Here is a 20,461-nt window from a genome sequence, read left to right on the forward strand (position 1 = left end):
TTAATTGTTAAAAATCATACATATAGAAAGATGGATAGAAAAATAGATGTGTGTTGCTGGCTTCAAAATGTGGCTCCATGACTTTGCCCAGTGGTCCTAGCACCTACCGAGAAGAAGATGACCGAAGTAGGAGGCGGGTATCAAAGTGAGGGGATGGGTGGAGTTGGCTACGAGCCCCCAACTCTCACTATATATGTTACCAAAGACCCCCCCAAGCTCCTCATCCAGAGGACTGGCCGTCTGTTAGCACGATGCCGGGAAAACCTGCACCCATCAAGAAGTCCCCCGCCAAGAAGGCTGCGGAGAAGGCGCCCGAGCCCGCCCCGGAGCCTGCACCCGCCCCGGAGCCTGCACCCGCTCCACCTGCGGAGGCCGCACCTGCGGAGGCTCCACCTGCGGCGCCCCCTGCAGAGGGCGAAGCTGCTGCCCCCGCTGCAGCAGAGGACACCCCGGCTGCAGAAGGAAGCGCTCCAGGTATCGGGAGAATACCTCTAGGAAACGGAACAGGATGTTAAACTAACGTTTATCAGTCGTATTACATTTAAAGCTTATATGGTTATTTTAATTTTTTTTTTTTTTCTGGAGTTGCTGAATCAACTTTTGAGTTAAATTTCTTTAAGTTGAAGACTGCGAACCCAGCTTTTAAGGTCCCACTGAATTTAGGCTGATTGCCAGAAACATAACATATAGATCGAATATAGTTCAGTTCTACAGCACCTCAAACTTAGATGACTATGCATGACCATAAATATGAATCTAAAAATAATTAAATAAGAATTTATATATATATATATGTATATATATATATATACTCTTTTTTATTATTATTATAGTCCACTAACTTTAATTAGGCCCATCCAGTAAAACTGGATGTTTTGTGATTTTCCTTTTTTTCCCTTTTCTTTATTTGCATGCACCTGTTTAGTCGCAACACGTGGGGTTTCAGTTTCCAGAGTGGCATGGATTGCAAAGAAATGTGGACCTATGACGTGCTGTCACCCACTTTGTCACATAACATCATGACATAATTTGACCATGACCGCAAAATACAGCTTGTAACATGAAGCAGAAGATTGGAATATAACGTGCTCTTTGCACAGTGTTTTGGTGCAATGTGTGAACAGTGATGCTATGATGATTCTACTCAGTTTTACTAGAAAGTCGTAAATGTAATCTCCGCGCATGCTGGAAATAGAGACTCAATAACTCTAATCTTGACCAGCCTTGAGAACAAACTGTCAGTTTGTTCACAGTGAAGCTAAATCCAGAGCATGACAAGGTGCGATCTAAAACTGACATATAGGTTTCGTTAGCAGTTCGTTAGTAGCTGAGGTTTTGTGGTTTTGCCACATTTGTAAACAATACTGAAGGGGATTTTAAACAACTGCAAGTTTTATGCCTTTCACAACTCGAGCAAGGGGCTAACTATCTCCTGCAGGGCTCATCCTGAGCCAGCATGTCAATGAGCTTTTAATGTAAATCACAGAGATATTTAACATATTCTGGCAATTAACTAAACAAGTTGCAGCACCGTGCAGGAACTTGATGTAAGAACTAGATTGCAAGACCTACCAGTTATATCTACCGCCCACGTACTGATGTTTAATCTGTCTGTTTTTTTTTTTTTTTTTGCCTTATGTCATTCCTCCTGCATGCAGCACGAGTCTCTTCTGTTCCGTTCACCAGACGTACGTCAGTGGTGGGTTTAGCTGAGTGGTCGATATTGTTTTTACTTACTAACCTTGACATGCAACCCGTTACTTCAGCTGAAGCCCACCCTGTGACAGATTCATAGACTGACAGTAAACACATACCGCTGATGGTCCACACACAAGCTGTAATGCAAGATGTGTGTGTGTGTGTGTGTGTGTGTGTGTGTGTGAGAGAGAGTTACACCGTGTTCATGACCTGTTGTGTTGACTGATTTCTCTGTCTGTAAACCTGTCATCTTTCTCTTCGAGGAGATTTCACACATCTGCACATGGTTCCAAAATTGTCTTGAGGACTGTTTTGTTTTGTTTTTTTTGACGCTCAGATCCTTCTCTTCTTGTCCTTGTGAACATAGAAAGCTTTGCCTTCACTGCTCTACCCTGCGGCTCGCTTCAGTGGAGCATATCTTGATTGCATTAGCTAGAAAGTGATTGATTACCTGCACGAGTACAGTCACGATGTACACCACTAATCGGCTTCCCTAATGGCATTTCAACGCTAGCTGCTGCTCCCGCTGCTGAGGACGGTGCCGTCGCTCCCGCTGCAGATGCTCCGGCAGACGGTAAACATAAACCACCACACACCCCAGCATTAAAATACACTTGTGCTATAAACAGTGATTACTGCCAAAATGCCATCACTCAAGCCCTTCCCAGCTGCGAGGGCTGGCCGACGCGCCACAAATTTTCCCTGTTGTCATTTCAGCTGAAATTTTAAAATGTAACTGAAGTTCTGAAGAGTTACATGCTGAAATGCCACCACACGGAGAAGATACTATGCATTTCAATCAGTTTGTTTCTAAACATTAACCTCATGCTTGTTCAATGGCAGCTGCTCCAGCAGAAGCTGCTGTGGTTGAGGAGCCACCAAAGGCGCCCACTCCTCCACCACCCGCAGGTAAAAACCTACAGCACAGCTCTTATAGCTCAGCCCCGCGTTGTACTGCCGCTCAAGGACAATGAGGTACAGGGACTTATTCATGCAATTTTACATTTTAAAGCTCTTTTAAGATCATGTGTGACATGGGAAAGTATCAAATGTCTTTTTTTGAGGAGCTGTAAGCAGCGAATCGGTGACATTTTTGCGTGAGGCAGCTTCATGGTGTTGCGCAGGCCTCCAAAAAAGCTTAAAAGCGCATCACTTTCAATTATGATTTTAGACTGTTTTATTTTAGATCACCATTTTTGCAGTTTTTGGTATTATTTTTCTTTTTTTAAAGGAATATTTAGAGTTTTTGACTTCTTGTTGGGCAAATTCAGAGTGTTTTCTGTTGTCTTCCTGAGGCTGGTTAATTATGAAAATAACTGCACATGAGTCATGTGGCAGAATAAAAAGTGTGTGCATTTTCACATTTCCGCTCACCTCTTGTCCACATCATACTGTAACCAGTCCCCACCAGCGCTCCTCTGGAGGTGTCTGTGGAGGATGTGAACGACTCCAGCCTCACCATCAAGTGGAAGGAACCGGAGACAATAGGAGACTCCGGCTTAGACGGATACACCATCGAGTACTGCAAGGATGGAAGTAAGTCTGCATGTATATGTGTGTGTGTGTGTGTGTGTGTGTGTGTGTGTGTGAGGCTGCCGGCGAGGCTGCACCTGTCCCCAGAGTGTCAGAGGGCAGATAGACTCGTAGCCGGGTCCAGGCCGTATACGGCAGACATCAGTTCGCCGGCTGTCACTGTATCTCCTCACACCGCTTTTAGAAGCACTCGTTTGCTCAGATGACAGCATGCCTTCTGTGGTTTCATCATGGTGGCCAAAGTGTCCTTCTTATGGGCAGGTTGTTTGTAAACTTGTGTCGACAGATGATAAACCACTGAACGCATCCAGTTTACGGGTGTTTTACAGTTTGGAGACTGAAATGCACAAACGTGTTTAAAATAAAATCGTATGAATGAATGTATTCTCCAGGGTGTCACACGAACTCTGTGTTTCCCTACAGCTACAGATTGGGTGGTGGCTAACGAGGAGCTGACCCCAAGTAATCGTTACTGCATCAAGAATCTGACAGCCAACGACCTGCTGCGTGTGCGCGTGGTGGCTGTAAACCCCGGCGGACGCAGTGAACCTGGGACTCTCGCCGAGCCCGTGCCCATCCGCGAGATTGCTGGTGAGTGGCAACCAATGTCAAAATGTTCACCGGACCACTTCCAGGGCCGGGTCTGCTTACAGGGAAACTCCACAGAGATTAATGACGCAGATAAAAACAGGCAAAACTTCAGGTTGAGCAAGACGCCGTATAAACCACGTAAAAAGTTCTTGTAATTACCGCAAATTGTGTCCAAATTTAATCTGTGGTTATTCTTAATATGGAAGTGGCTGCGACTTTGTCTTGATTGAAACTATTTATTTCACGTGCGTAACTGTGTCCAACACATCCAAAAAGTTTCTTTGCAAAAGTCTGCAAAGCTTTTTAAATGTCTGCCTCCGAGCTCTTTATCAGGAGCTCTCCGATGGTTGTAACTTATGACCTATCCTTAAAATACTCATGTTGCATCCAGGGCGGTAGAGGGGGTATTAAGAGCTGTGGCCCCAGACGGACTGCGCAGACGCATGCACATAAATCCCCCAGGTGCTGACAAGTGCTTTCATTAGCTGTAAATCATGATTTCACTTGTTCCTACGGACGTCGGCGGCGGGGCTCACATCATCGATATGACAATCAAAGACTGAAAATTATTCGTTTTCCTTGACTAAATTTTCTCGGCATTTCATACAAATGAACAATTAGAAAATGCCTACGCTAAATATACATTAGAAAGTAATATCCAAACTCTCTGGCTTCTCGCACAACACAGTGATGTTTAACATGCATTTAAAAACGCCAATAATGAAACTGATTTAAATAAATAAAGAAAGAAAAGAAAACCTGATGTGTTTGGAGTCTTAAAGCACACGATAGAGTGAAGGCACCATACATCTAGTCCTCAGCATGATTTAATGGCCGTTTCAAACTGGCAGAGGGAAACGTTTGGCTAATGAGCCATCTGGCAGCGGTGTTATTTATGGACATAAACTCAGTCACTGCAGCCAAACCGTCACGTTCGTTTAATTTACGACACTGCTGCTCCGGCTCCTGTTGTCTGACGCAGGTGTAGCTTAAGGACGTCATAATACACATCAAACTGAAAAACTAATTGGGATGTTAACGCTCTAGAAGCCGGGAGATTATATATGCTAGATATCGTTGAAGAAATAATGACGTTATGATTTGACTCTAGTCTCTGCTGTGCTTAAGTAGAGTACAGCATTTGAGTTGAGAGTTGAGTTGAGTTTGAGAAAGTCTTATACGGACAAGGTGTCTCCTTCTCAAATGTGAGCTAACTGAACACAAATGGCGGTACAAAAACTTCACCTCCACCCTGCAGGTCCTTATAAGGGCCGTCAAGTACTAAAACGTTAATGAAAGTTAATGATTTTTAAAAGCACTTCAGTAAGTTTAGTTACATCCTAAATTCTGATATATGGATGCGGCTCAAATTGAATTCAGAGTAAAATCTCACATTATTATTAAATTCTTTTTACAGTATCAAACGGTAGAAGTATAAAACACAACAAATATAACCAGACATACAATATCAGCTTTCATTCCTGACTGTCTCATATGCGGTTACAATTAAATACCAATTTTACTCCATAATACATCTTTTTTTTCCCTGAATGCATACACAAATTTACACATTTTTGGTCATGCACACTGCAGATTTTCCTAATTTGATTTTATTGGCTGCTATTCCCGTTGTGCTGAGTACAAAATGTACGCGCGGCCTCAATATTTAACGGCATCTACAAAAGCATTTTGCGTATCGCTCCTTCTAATCCGGTCGGTGTTGTTTTTAGGGTCAGGATTTTCCGTCGGGGCTCGCGCTCGGGACGCACTGACAAGTCAACCTGTCAACCTGAGCTGTTGGCCCCAAATATCCACTTCCTGAAACACAGCTTACTGTCTCCCGGGGTGATTCCTGTTTCAGGTTCAAACTGCTGTAAACAGGAAACACTCTGAAGGAGAAACGCGGTCATGCAATCAAAACCACTGGTCGGCCGAGGGGAGGGAAACATGAGCCTAATTGATGGATTGTGGGTGGCTTGTTGCTGGTAAATTCAGCTGTGTGTCAGTCACGTATACAAGCTCCTGGTGAAAACACACTGAAAGCCTCCCATAAAGACACTTTATCCAGAGATTATATATGGTTTGCAGGCGGCATGCTGGATGCGGCAATACCAGCGACACTTCTGGGCATTGCTAGAAAGTGCGCTCATTAGCAGGGATTAATGTTTGAGCCAAATTTGGGGGCGGGCCTGATCTCCTTGGGAACCGATGGTTCAATCAAAGCCTGCACAGCAGCGACGTGTAAAGGGACCAGGGAGGATGAGACACACTGGGCAAGACACCAGGTCAGATTTAGAGTACCACGGGGAGAAAATGCGACAGTGTTTCTGGAGGAAGATGGACAGGAGGCTGATGGGGCCTGAGATAAGAGGACATTCTGAGTGGATGATGAGAAGCGGGACGCGGCACGGCGAAAGAGGGAGGGGGGCAGCAGCCTGGTGGTTTTATGTATCCTCTAAACCCAGAGAGCTTTTCAGACATTTGCTGCTTATGCAGAAACATGCGAGGGATGCTGTCGCTGATACTTAGCACCTGGCCCGAACGAAGCCGTCCAGCCTCGCAAATCCCCAACTACGATGCAATTTCACCCATATGGTATGATTTTAATTACAGCTCGAGCCCACCAGCAGGATATAGAGTTGACCCTAGATGTGATGCTGGACTCCTTCGCTCAGTGGAAAGTGTCGACATCTTCCTGCCATTTCTTTTTGCACGACAGAGGGGAGCACGTGTCAGGGTTCATCTCAGATTTTCTTGTCACCAGAGCTATTTTTAGGCGGAGGGTCTTCCTCTTTCGCCCCTCTCTGCCCAGATACTGTACCTTTCCCCCTTTCCCTACCCATGTAATTTCTGTGATTTAATTTGTGAATAGTGAAAGAACTGTGTCCGATGGTTTACTCCGATGTGCAGTGACTGACTAATAACTGGAAGTACTGTAATCAATTTAATAATTATTATGATTATTAAACACATAGACATTTTGCTTAGTTTACATACTTTGAAGTATTCCTAAAATTTAATGAAAAAAAAAATCTACAGATTGATTATCAGTTGACTAATTGGGAAGCCTTAAATCATACATCCTAATCATCACATTTTAAAAGACTAAAATTAAAATAAATACTTATACCATCTGTTTCACTGGCACAACCACTAAAATAAGTTTTTCTCTTATGAGTTTGCTTGTGGATTATATTTAGCCTATTCGGTCATGTTCTCTCCCAGCTTTGCCTTGCAGTGGCCGGTCTATTTCCATCTTGTTGACCTGCCATTTTGTGTCCAAGTGACCCCACGTTGTAGTTTCGTACAGGACGTGTTTGTGAGCCTGGCCGCTGGGTGATTTATTGAGTTAGGGTTACACGGCCTATGCGGTAATCAGAATACAGAACTCAGATGGGGCAGAAAATTAACGCGCTTTGCTCGACTTTTCAGACCGTCCCAAGATTCGCGTGCCGCGCAGTCTCAGGTCCCGTTGTGTGAAGCAGGTTGGAGAGCAGATCAACCTGGTCCTCCCATTTCTTGTAAGCTGACACATCAAACCACCTCCCTATACAAACCCAGCCTCAGTCCGTCTACTCTGACTTCTGATTCGCTTTTGTTTTTCCCAATTCCCCAGGGAAAGCCTAAACCTGTAGTGTCCTGGCTCAAGGACGGTCAGCCTTTGGATGCAAAGAGGGTCAACATCAGGAACAGCAACAAAGACAGCATCTTGTTTATCCGCACCTCTCAGAGGGAGGACTCTGGTGATTATGAGATGTCCGTAAAAGTGGACAGCTTTGAAGACAAAGCCACCATCACCATCCAGGTTGTGGGTGAGTCCCTTGCCCCCCGTGGCAGGATTATGACGAACAGACGAGCGCCAGATACATGTAAACAGTGTGCAGCACACATGCTCCGACAGAAATTCAAAGCATTAGTCAACATAAATGACACCTCTAACAATGGTGCCCTTTGACCCGGAGTGACAGCTGCTGTGGGTTTAATGTATGGCGCACTGTTCACGGCATTACAGTCAGAATATCTGGTTCCCTTTGCGCCTTGTGTTGTCGGGTGCAGACACATGTCAAGCACACTAGTTATAATTTATTTATTTTCTTAGATCTGTATGTATAAATGATAAATAAGACAACACCAATAAAAGAAAACACACAGGATGTACATTATCTGCATGGGTGCCTTTTGCAGACACAAACACAACCAGGACAATGCACTGTAAAACAAGAACAGCAAAATTACTTTGCTTTAAATGTGCTACATGTAAAAATAAAGTGACTTCAATATTTTATGCGATACTTACAGTAACGTGTCTCCTCAGAGCTGCCCGGTCCTCCTGCCAGTGTGAAGCTGGTGGATACCTGGGGCTTCAACGCTGCTCTGGAGTGGACTCCTCCCAAGGATAACGGCAACTCCGACATCACTGGATACACTATCCAGAAGGCCGACAAGAAGACAAATGTACACATTTTTACACCAAATCACTGCAATACATACAATAGTGGGAGCAATAACAGTCCAGTTGGTTCCTCACATGACACTAGACAGACATGTAATGTACAGCGGGTGAAATAAGTATTAAACACGTCACAATTTCTCATAGTAAACATATTTGTAAAGGTGCTATTGACATGAACCATTTTACCAGGTGTTGGCATCAACCCAAGTAATCCATACATAGAAAGAAACCAAAACAAATAAGTCCAGAAATTAAGTTATGTGTAATAATGTGAAATGACTCAGGGAAAAAGTATTGTACACACTTACTGATATTTATTTAATACTTTGTACAAAAGCCTTTGTTGGTAATGAAGCTTCAAGACGCCTCCTGTCTGGAGAAAGTGGTTGCATTCATTGCTCAGGTGTGATTTTGGTCCATTCTTCCACACAAACAGTCTTTAAATCTTGAAGGTTCCGTCGGCCTCGTCTATGAACTCTGATTTTTAGTTCTTTCCATAGATTTTAAATTGGATTCAGGTCAGGTGATTGGCTGGGCCATTCTAGCAGCTTTATTTTCTTTCTCTGAAGCCAGTTGAGCATTTCCTTGGCTCTGTGTTTGGGATCATTGTCTTGCTGAAATGTCCACCCTCGTTTCATCTTCATCATTCTGGTAGATGGCATCAGATTTTTCTCAAGAATGTCTCGGTACATTTTTCCATTCATCCTCCCTTCAGTTATACGAAGTTTGCCAGTACCATATGCAGAAAAACAGCCCCACACCATGATGTTCCCACCTCCAAACTTCACTGTCAGTATGGTGTTTCGGGGTGATGTACAGTGCATTTTGTCCTCCATACAAGGTGTGTGTTATGGCATTCAAAGAGTTCAGTTTTGCTCTCATCTGAGCAGACTATGTTCTCCCAGTATTTTACAGGCTTGTCCAAATGATGTGCAGCAAACTCTAAACGAGCTTCAACATGCTTTTTCTTCAGAAATGGAGTCTTGGGTGGTGAACGTGTATACAGGCCATGGCTGCTGAGTGCGTTGCTTATTGTGTTCTTTGAAACAATTGTACCTGCTAATTCCAGGTCTTTCTAAAGCTCTCCACGAGTGGTCCTCGGCTCTTGGACAACTTTTCTGATAATTCTTTTCACTCCTCTGTCAGAAATCCTTTGAGGAGCCCCTGGTCGTGGCCAGTTTATGGTCAAATGATGTTCTTTCCACTTCTGGATTATGGCACCAACAGCGCTCACTGGATCATTGAGAAGTTTAGAAATCCTTCTGTAACCAGTGCCATCAGAATATTTTTGCAACAATAAGGTTGTGAAGGTCTTGCGAGTTCTTTGCTTTTACCCATCATGAGATGTTCCTTGTGTGACACCTTGGTAATGACACACCTTTTTATAGGCCATCAGTTTGGACTGAACCAGCTGATATTCATTTGCACTGACAAGGGGCAGGATGGCTTTCTGATCACTGATAGATTTCAGCTGGTGTCTTGGTTTTCCATGCCTGTTCAATACTTTTTCCCTCTGTTACTTTACATTATTACACATAAATTCTGAACTTATATGTTTTGGTTTCTTTCTGTGTATGAATTACTTGGGTGGCTACCAACACCTGGTGAAAATTTCATGTCAATAGCACCTTTAGAAATACATTTACTATGAAAAGCTGTGATGTGTTCAATACTTATTTTACCATCTGTATGTTGAACCATTCAAGCAGTTTATCACACACAGGAAGGTAATTGAAATTCAAAATTACATAGTTTTTGTCAGCATGTAATATTTACAGATCTATTTATTATGTCATGCATTATCATAGATATAAATAGCATTTTACTTCAGGTACCTAGCTTGTTAGCTGTGCTAAGTCTGGGCTCAGTAGCTAGAATTCTTAACTGTCAGCATGAAGACATCAAGCTAATGTTTCCTGCTCTGATGTGACCAGTCTGCTCTGTCTGCGCCTGCAGGAATGGTTCACGGTGCTGGAGCACTACCACAGGCTAACTGCCACCGTCTCAGACCTCATCATGGGCAACTCGTATTCCTTCAGGGTGTTCTCCGAGAACCAAGTGGGCATGAGCGAAAAAAGCGCAGTCACCAAGGAAGTGGCCACCATCCAGAAGACAGGTGGCCTTCTTTGACTTCTCTTGAGTCTAGTTTGTTTATATGATGAAGAGTTTTAGCCGCATTGCTGCGGTATGAGTGGACACTTAAACTTTAATGAGCTGCAGTGAGTCTGTGAGTCAGAAGACTTAAGTGGAAATGGCTTTGGCACTGCTTTAAAGTGGTAGCTCTCTTGGCCAGAGCTCAGATATTACTGATATACACTTTAAGAGGCTGCGAAAATATTAAGACAGCTGGCAGTGCTGTGTGTGCTTCAGTGTGACTGTGTGCGCACACATGGCTGAGTGCTAGAGTGTGTTTAATATATACCTGTACCAGCCACTTGAACAGAATACCAGTAGTGATCTTTGTGCAAGTACTTACAGAGCACAGAGAGTGGTTAACATGTAATGTGGAAGAGCACAGATGAAGGCAGAACTTATGTGTAGTGTTTACTGGATATTATACCTGCAATCTGTGTGTCATCGAGACCCAAATGCTTTAGTTTTCTGCATCCTTGAATGTGAAAGTGGCAAAGTGAAGCAAAATCTAGGTGGAGTTACTTAAAAACAGAAGAGTCTTTGAGCAACCAGTGCTCTTGTGCCTCATATCTCATATCCGCAGCTGCAGTGCGCCCAGACATCATGAGTCATGTATTACTATCCTGTCAATAGATAATTACCAACCGTCACCACTGAGATCCTCATGTTGCATTGCATGTGTGCAGGCATTGTCTACAAGCCTCCTGAGTACCAGGACCGCGACTACAGCGAAGCACCCAAGTTCACCACAATGCTCAGCGATCGCGCCGCCACCGTGGGATACACCACCAAGCTGCTGTGCTCTGTCCGTGGGTGCCCCAAGGTCAGGCATATATTGCTAACACCCCTACTGATCTAAATGTTTCTCATCATCAAATATCATGTTCGTGTTGTGTTGTAATGGTTTACTTCCATGGCGCGGCCAAAAGCAGAGTTGCAGCACAAAGACAAACGCTTTGCTGAGATGTGGTCTGAGACAGCTAAATGACCTTCCCATTGCTCGAGAACAGCTTTGTTCTTACTTGTGACCCTCAATAAATCGTTTAAGGGTATGGTGCACTGCATTAAATGAGGTATTCATGTCGCAGCTAAAGAGATCTGCTCCAGGACCAGGGCAGGGCTTGCTGAAGTATGTCTATGTGAAGTTTCAGTATGTCTCTCACTGTTCTTGGCGGCCACTCCTCTGGTTAAACTTATCTTTACAGTTGTCTGACCGATGCAGACAGATTAGGCGGCAGGCCAGGGTGGAAATGCAGCTGATTATTCGTCCTAGTTGTCCTTGGCTTCTCACCAAGCACAGCAGTGGCCGGGCAGCCCAGGCATGCCAGACCAGTGTAGATGAAACAAATCCAGCAAACTGATATGGCGCACCTGATTTGATTGCGCTCATGTTAAACCAAGGAAAGAAGGATTGATGTGTAACGGATGGAGAATGGCTCATAGAAAGTTGTTCGAAAGATAGATGAGAATGTTCGGAAGCCAGAGTAAGGACCGGGTTTTTATTTTTACGCTAAAGCTCGTCACACCCAAGTGAGTCTTTCTTGTCCGTCCCTGTGGACCGTCCTGAGTTCAGCAATCAGAGCAACAAGAGTAGCAGCTGTGTGAAAATGTATCCACAGATCATCTGCAGGGGTCCATGGAAAAAGAAGCATGTAATGTTTCATACTCTGAATGTACATACATATATATATATATATATATATATATATATATATATATATATACACCTATAACTGCTGTCACAGATATCATAGGTGTCGCATACGGTAAATATAATATGCACACAGTTTCATATCAGTTCCTTTTTCCAAAACATTGCCACTCACTTACTGGTGCAACCACCTCCTCTCCGTTTTCATCTCTTTAAATAAGTACTGTAAATGAAATCATTTCGCACTAATTGGGCTGTAAGTGTTTTGCAGCATGTGTTTATTGAGTCACTTTCTCTTCCTTGGCGTGGGGTCCGCGGCTTGTTAAGAACTGTCAAAGAGGTCCTGCTGAAAGGCATGTCCAGCAATGTGATAAGTTCTCCTACTGGCTGCGATAAAGGGCTGCACATATAGAAGCAGACACCGCATTAGGAGCCGAGAGGGGAGAGATAAGCAGGGAAGACGAAGAAGGGACATCGATAAGGAGTATGGCCTGTTGTCCTGTCATGGCTAAGTGGAGATGTCGCTGTATCACAGGAGAAGGTCCTATTTTTGCCACCCATCCAGACTGCGTCCCTTATCAGTGTAAATGACTCTCTCTGTGACAGTCACACACAGATGCCCAAAGACAAACATGGTCAGACAGAAAAGACACAAAAGGGAGGATTAACTAACATGTACATGTCCTGGTATATCTACACAACCAGCAAGTACAGCTGCCTTTGCTTTAGCCTGCACCAGAGAGATGAAAGTTATCTGTGCAGCATGCGAGCATACAGTAGCCGGTGATCGGATCTAATTGCAAACATGCTATCAATAGAACTTTTTTTACGCCAGATATCACTTGATCACTTGATGTAATAGCTTCGTGCTATTGAGGTCTATTTTCTGCATGTTAGTTCTCTGTTGTGTCTTTCAAGAACATGCAATGGAACTAAACCTCATTGATATTACCCACTGTGCCAAAAATATCTGCAGAAAAAAGGGTCTATGCTAACATGGTGATGTATAGTAACGTGTAATCCCTGTTAATTATCATTGTTTAGTGTGTTAGGAACCTCACTTTTGGACAATAGCATTAACACAAAGAAGAACTGAGGCTGATGAGAGATATGCAGGTATTTTGTTATGAACTGGTTTCAACTTTGACCAGATACATGTGTTTGATGGAAAGTTCACTGACGATGTTAATCATAGGAACATGATTGTCTGAAGCATCTTGCCATCATCAGTTGCTTTAGTCATTGTCTGAGTTTTATAAATGCATGTAAAGAAATGCATGGAAATGCAACCGATAGTTTTAGAGATGTTTCAGTGGTGGTGGGTTCAGCTTCCTTTTGTGTCAATCATCATGTTGGTCTCTAGTTCTGCTGTGCCTGTCCTTACAATGCTCTCATAAAAGAAGTTAATGAAAAATGCCTGCGCCTGTCATATAAATCCCCAAGTCTCCAATAATGACACCATTTAAATGCTCTCAAAATGTTGATTTGCAAAGACCTCAGCAAATATTCAGTACTTGTTATATGAGCAGTTGGCAAATGCACCGCCCTCCTGCTAACTTAATTAACAAACTACTTTGCAGTATTTTCTTTCATCATTCACCTGTTTGAAATTCCTGTCGGCCATTAGGAGCCATTTGGAGTCCAAATGCCTTCGCCATGCAGATATGAGGAGCTGCACACCAAACTGCCAACCCTGCAGTCACCAGATGGTCCTCTCAGGGATGCAGTGCAATCATTGTGATCATATTAGAGATGCAGCTGACTCAGTAGATAACATTAGTTTTCACTTTGTGGATTAGTTTTACTTCACAAAAAATAAAAAAATAGGTCTAAATGGAAATATTATGATGTCAAAACCATTTCAATACAAGTCACTTTAATGTGTGAGCCTTCAGTCTTCCTCACCCAGCAGTGATGACGGTTGGAAACAAACATTTCTGAAATGTATCAGCTGAGGTGTAACTCAGTAACCAGAGTCTCCCCCACATGGAGCTGGACCAGAGTAATACATACGAGGTCAGGGAAAGGACTTGTGTTACTCCTACTTTGCCCAACTGTCAAACTCAGCACGGACAGTCTGAGCTAAGTGGAAGATGAGTTGTCAGCAGATTCTACTCGTGTGAAGCTGTTGATCATACACAAAACTAATCAACAGGCTTGTTGTTGAGATTGTGACGTCTGATTGATTTGGATGTCTGATGTGATACGGAAGGACTGACTCCAACTGTCTTATTGTGTTTTTGTAAACACACAAAAAGCTAGGACTAACTGAGTTTATAAATGCCTCCTCTCCTCCTCTCAGCCTAAGATCGAGTGGCTGAAGAATCAGATGGTCATCGGTGACGACCCCAAGTATCGCCAGCTCTCCAACCAGGGCATTTGCTCCCTGGAGATCCGAAAACCCTGCAGCTTTGATGGTGGTGTGTACACCTGCAGAGCCAAGAACGCCCAGGGAGAGGCCACCGTCTCCTGCAAACTGGAAGTCAAGCGTATGTATCTGCGGACAACCAAAAGACTTTAATATTGTAACAAATGATTATAATGGCTCACAGGAGCTGTAAAAGCACTCTGGTGTATAAATACACTTGAAAAACTGTTGTTAACTGAGCCTTCATGTTCATCTCCCAACAGAGGTTTTCCTTGCAGAGGAGAAAGGCAAATAAAGTCATCACAAATCTACAGAGGTAAGGAACAGAACAGCAAAAATAAATAAATAAATAAATAAAATAATGACAATTAATTAATAAATAATTACAAATGAAACAAACACTGAAGCAAAGGTAGAAAACACATACGGATGGAGCAAGGACCGTACTGCACTGTGGTTTTCAAGCTAGCGTAGCAAGTTTATTAGCATTTAAGGATCATCGATGTTCAGGAGGAGACTTTTTCTGAACCCATGTAGCATGCAGTCTAAACATCTCATCTAACCTGTGATGTCAACCAGTGTTGTAGAGTGTGGATTGAACACAAAGTCCTCCCCTGTTCTTGGGTCTACATACGTGTGTTGTCTGTGTCAATTTGCTGCCATTGCCATTATGGATGTCTGTTTTGTTCATACTACAGATTAGACCATCCTTTATGAAGCATCTCTGGGTTCATAAATCACCACTGTAAATTAAATTATATCCTTTAATCTGATTGCTACGATCACTGTGGCAGACTGATAACGCTCCTGCTGCTGAATAACCATCAACTGTACGTTTAATTAAATATCATCAACTACTTGGTCCATCCCTCCTACTCTTGTTTTCCCTCCCCTGTGCACCTGATACATTGCGAGCCCTGCTTTTGGATGTGATAATGTGCCAAAGATTAATGCGTGTCAGAAAAAAAACGCAGAATTGAATGTTTTTACAGCTTTCGTGTTTCTATTAATACCCCTCAATATTGCGGCAGCCACATCCATGTTTCAGCGTTGCCCCGTTTTGAATGCTCGAGTGGTGTAGTCTTTCAAGGAGTGCCGGCGGGGCTTTGTCCCCAGTGTTGACAAGAAAGGATTCAGCAAAGTCTTTTAAAAAGCACAATGTGATGAGAGAGGGCAGCAAGAAGGGAGAAGATATTTGAGCGGGAAAGCGTGAGATGCAATTGAACATGACGTACAAGGTTGTAAGCATTTGAGAGTGGAGGATAATGGTTTACTGCAAAGGCCATACCGCTGGTTCTTTTTCCAGCGCTGTGAAACACAATCACGTTCCATAACTACCTGCTGTACATTCAGAACATGGAAGCGAGGGGCCACTTACATTAATAATTTTTAGATTGCAGGTTCTCTCCTCCTGTATTAGCATTTAGTGTTTAGCTGAACCTCTTTTGATCACCGGCCAATCAGAATTTCCACTAGCCAGATTTTTTCCGGTGAAAATAATAGGGTTTTAAGAACATTTAATTTCCTTTTCATTTTGATCATTTCCAAGTTTGGGATCAAAAAAAGTCAGACGCTGTCTTGGACTTTTACTGCCCTGACTTTAAAATCATTAAAGTTGAGGCAGTAAGTTATTATTTGTTTTTTTCTTTCACGTACATGCGTACATGCGTACATGCAATCCTTACAAAACATGACAACATTTTCGTGATCAAACACAAACAGGACCCGTCTGCTATTTAGCGTTTCACATGCTCTGTCGATATTCTCATCCCCTGCCTCCTTCCACTTCTCCCCCCAGATCTCTGTACTACCACCGCTGTATTTAGTTTAACTTAACTTTTTACTTTACTCTTTAGCATGCTTCCTGCTCTCACTCCTAATCCATTCATTCTTCTTCTTATTCTTTGTGTTGTGGTAGACACTCCATTTGTTTCCATGGTTTCTCGTGCTGGTTGCACTGCAGACTGTCGCTTGCCAATGAGCGTCTAATACGTAGCATTATGGTTGTGTTCATGAGAAATGTAGGAAGTACTGCCAGGGGGACAAATGACGGAGAACAGTGGACTGACATGATTGCCTCGTGCATCACGTTTTTATTGACATACGCCAAAATACATTTTTACTCACTAATTTAGAACCCTGATTGCGACACATTACAACGAAATTATAAAGTGCTACTCCATATGGTGTAGAAAAACTAATCTAAAGATATATATAAAAACAGTACACATACAATAAGACAGTACATAGAGATAAAAATCAGTGAAGCGCAAACTTGTTATTTCACATATGAGTGTTTAGTGATTTTATGGCCCTAGGAAAGAAGCTGTCCCTGAATCGGGATGTGCCTGTTCCAATTTGTCTTAACCGCCTTCCGTCTCTTAAAATACTCGTCAGCAAGTGCAACAACAAACTTAACAAGCCAACTCAGCGTCTGTCTTTAATTTGCGCAACACAGCAAGATTTAGCCTTGTCCAGCTTTTCTTTTTCTCCACCTAGCTTTCAGCGTCCATGTCCTCTTTGGTCTCTCGTTCCCTGCTACAGTGTCCATATTGACAACATCCACAAAGGCTCCTCTTACAGTCAGCTGAAGTCCCAGAGTTGAGGGACAGTTCAGACAGCACCAGAGAAAAAATCCATGTACTATCAAAAAATATTGCAGCATGATAATGATTTGCATTTCTACTACTATCTTTACTATTTTTTCTTTATACTGGAGACACTGATGTACAGCCACAAACAGGGCACTAGTCTGTTTCCATTCATATTGACACTATATAGAAATTTGGCTTACAAATGACCAAGTAATAATCTTTGCATTTTATTGGTTTATGGTTCAATTGTGAACTTGAAAATCTGAAACATAAAGATTTTAAAAACTGTGGTATTTTATTTATTTATTTAATTTAATTTAATAATATGTACCAGGATTTGACCTTTTATAGAATAAATAAATTGTTGGTTTAGTCCCTAGGTGGGATTTGTTGACAGTTGACATCAATTATAGTTGGAACCCATCACCAGAATGCATCTCAGCGAGACCACAAAATTATGTCGTGTGACTCACACGGGATGTTGTCATTGCAAAACATAAGAGGAAGTACATTTTGCACTCAGGCAAACCCCAGCCGCCACAGTCAGAAGAGGACGTTGGTGTCATTTTGGTAGTTAACCTTGGATATATGGCTTCAGATCGCTGTTTTAGTGGTTTGACATTAACAAGTAAACTGGATGCGGTTGCCGTGCCGCATGCATGCTGCCAAGCTGACCTTCAGTGCTGTCAGGGACACAAGTGTGTTCACACTATACTGTAAATGGGGTCACATGCCTTCCTTACCCACACCCCCACCCACCCATCCTCCCCACCTCCAAATGAGTGATCAGATCTTAATGCATCCTCTATGTCTTTGGATGCATTCAAACAAGTATTTACAGCTGTCCTCTTGTGATCACATTACCAAAAGAGCGTTATCGTGCCAAGTGTAAGTGGCACCCTCCGAGTGACGTGATCGTGCTTGTGATTCGGTCGGGATGCAGTCCCGTAAGGAAGCCATACAAGGAAGCGTTTTCCCCTTGGGAGGGCCCCGCTCAAGGGGAAAACGAGGGATTAGGCAGGGAGCACCTTTGGGTGGGTGGAAGGTAGTGGTGATGTCAGCGCGGCACTCCACAGCTTCTAAAAATTGCTCCAGATGATATGACACGCAGCCAAACTCTTCACATTACCATGAGTCAACACAGCCTGTGAAGTCCTGTGAGAAGAAGGGAGAATGGGCTAAGAGGGCAGAAACCGAGCCAGATAATCCTCAACGGAAAATACACGGTGGATCTCTTTCTCCCTCGCCTACACAAATGCACACTCGCATTCAACCAGGACATTCCTGGTTGCAGTGATTATGAGCTCCTCGTGACCCCATTTAACCTTCTTGTATGATCTTTCCATCAGTGCCTTTTCAAGGACCAGCAGAAATCCAGGTCTTATATTTTGAGGTGAGTTTGTGTGTTAAATTTCGTTTGTGTGCGCACCCCCAGAAATATCATAAACCCTTCTAATCCTTTCTGTATGTCTCAGAGTGTCTGAGGAGGTGAGAAAAAGCTGTGGCTGGCTGTGCAGCGATGTGTAAATAATGAAGCAAAGGACGGAACGACTCGCGGACATCTCCATATCCATTTCCTTCACTCCTTCGAATATTCAGGGAAGACTCACACCATCTCACCCATCCCAGCTAGCCAAACGTTGTATGTTATTTTAGTTGGTTAGTTGTACGTAAGACTGCATTTGCCTGTTTTTTTTTTTCTGACTGCGTCCATTTGCTGTTTGTTACAGTATATGTGCTCAATAAAACAGTGAATCCTTGGATATGCTATTGCAATGATTGTATGGATGTTTAATAAAAGTTGTATTTTATTGTATAGTATGTGGATTTCTGCTGAAGTTTCAAAATGCCTACAATAAAGTGACATGTGGTTTTAGACTTGGCGCTATTTGAGGATTTATGCGTTCTCCAGCGTTGTTTTCAAGTGGCATGCTTGATAAAAAATAAATAAATAAAAGCAAAAAATATATATTAAAATCTGATGCACAGCCACACGGATAGGTTTGGATTCATGACGTTTCCAGATATTCAACCCTCGCTGTGGGTTATTTACAGAGTTGGAATTTCATTCTACTCAAGATATGATAGAAGTTAAATGCCATTTAAAACCAAATATGAACTCACAAATTCAACACTGGTGCCTCTGATGTGGTGAACTTATCTTTTAAATGAATATTAAACACCATCTTGAGACTTAAACACTGACATTAAGAGGTTTTTAGCATCTCACATTTATTTGAAATATATTCACCCTTTAACTCTTTATGATGTGAGAAACCATATATGTTTTTTACTTTACTGTTCTTGAAGTGAAATATTTTGAAATTTTTCACAAAAGTAAAAAAGCGGTATGCCCTATAAAAACAACTCTAGGGTTGAAATTTATTATTTCCAAGTATGAGTTCGGTGAGTGCTATAAACAGTTAACAGAGTTAAGGAAGGACACTGGGAGGAGGGACTGTGTATGATTGGACGAACTTCACTCTGATACCACAAGGGACTGCTGTGAATTCGGAGTCTCACGTTCCTTAAAGTGAGTAATTAATACCCAAAACATAGGTATGCAGATGAGTGCTCCTTTAGAAAGCACATTATTTCCCCACAGATGAATGAAATTTGCTCGCCTGTGTTGGCAAACATCCACCTTCCAGCCACCAAACGTCAGTCTGGAGCCTTCCCAGGCTTTCTTGTGTATTTTTTCCAGCCATGTTGCGTAACTTGTAAACGAATGTGGTGCAGACTTCTTACATAATCTGACGTTTTAATGGTCAAAATAGTGTTTCTTCCTTTATATCACTGGTATTACTATTGAAAAACAATGCCGCACAAAGATACAGGAAGCAGCAGCTTTAATCATGAGGTGTCAATGAGTAACATCCATTTCCTTTAAAGGAAATATTTATATTTTTGTCTGTTCATCACCTGACTGCTGGAGGCTTGAGGTTGACAAATTTTGTGTAATTTTTATAGTCTTTCAGTTTTCTAGCTAAATAGGATATTGCCCCACCCAGTGTTTATACACAGCCACATCTATTGTTTTGGAAAGACTATGAAATAAAACAATGGTAATGCTTTTTATTTTTATATAACCTCTCATGTTGTGCTCATAGTGTAAAGAAGTTACAGATATGACGATAAATCAGAAGACTGAATCGTCAGTATTCAGTCTTCGTCAGCGTGAAGATCATTTTTAGAAGCTGACGCATATTTTATTTTGGGGTCGATAAAACACGTGTGTCGACTTAAATACGCAGGACGAGATTAATTCGCCATTACACTATTTGTGTAAAACAGTTGTGCAGACTCTGAAGCAGGACTGGAGATGAAGTGATTTGCTTTTGTTATACTGACACCCTGTGGCCAGAATGTTAATTAAAAACTTCTGTTAAATTAAAACAGGAACAGAAACCTGTTGCTTCAGCTAACGCAGTTTGACACAA

The 20,461-nt window shown here is 42.4% G+C and overlaps 1 protein-coding gene across 3 annotated transcripts; it reads left to right on the top strand.

The window, feature by feature from the left end:
* The first annotated feature begins 210 nt into the window (after positions 1-210).
* On the top strand, positions 211-18,903 carry mybpha (myosin binding protein Ha). 3 transcript variants are annotated; one of them, XM_047590918.1, is made up of 14 exons: positions 211-474; positions 2,213-2,272; positions 2,542-2,607; positions 3,100-3,234; positions 3,655-3,822; positions 7,255-7,343; positions 7,439-7,634; positions 8,138-8,277; positions 10,232-10,391; positions 11,095-11,231; positions 14,362-14,548; positions 14,691-14,743; positions 18,371-18,414; positions 18,497-18,903. In XM_047590918.1, exons 1-12 carry the CDS (start codon positions 252-254, stop codon positions 14,720-14,722), a joined length of 1,593 nt encoding a protein of 530 aa, XP_047446874.1. In that variant the 5' UTR covers positions 211-251; the 3' UTR covers positions 14,723-14,743; positions 18,371-18,414; positions 18,497-18,903. The 3 variants fall into 3 exon arrangements, with proteins under 3 accessions (XP_047446874.1, XP_047446882.1, XP_047446890.1); XM_047590926.1 differs by lacking the exon at positions 2,213-2,272; XM_047590934.1 differs by lacking the exons at positions 2,213-2,272; positions 2,542-2,607 and having other exon boundaries at positions 212-474.
* The last annotated feature ends 1,558 nt before the right edge of the window (positions 18,904-20,461 follow it).

This window comes from Mugil cephalus, chromosome 1, assembly GCF_022458985.1.
Source record: "Mugil cephalus isolate CIBA_MC_2020 chromosome 1, CIBA_Mcephalus_1.1, whole genome shotgun sequence".
NCBI lineage: Eukaryota > Metazoa > Chordata > Actinopteri > Mugiliformes > Mugilidae > Mugil > Mugil cephalus.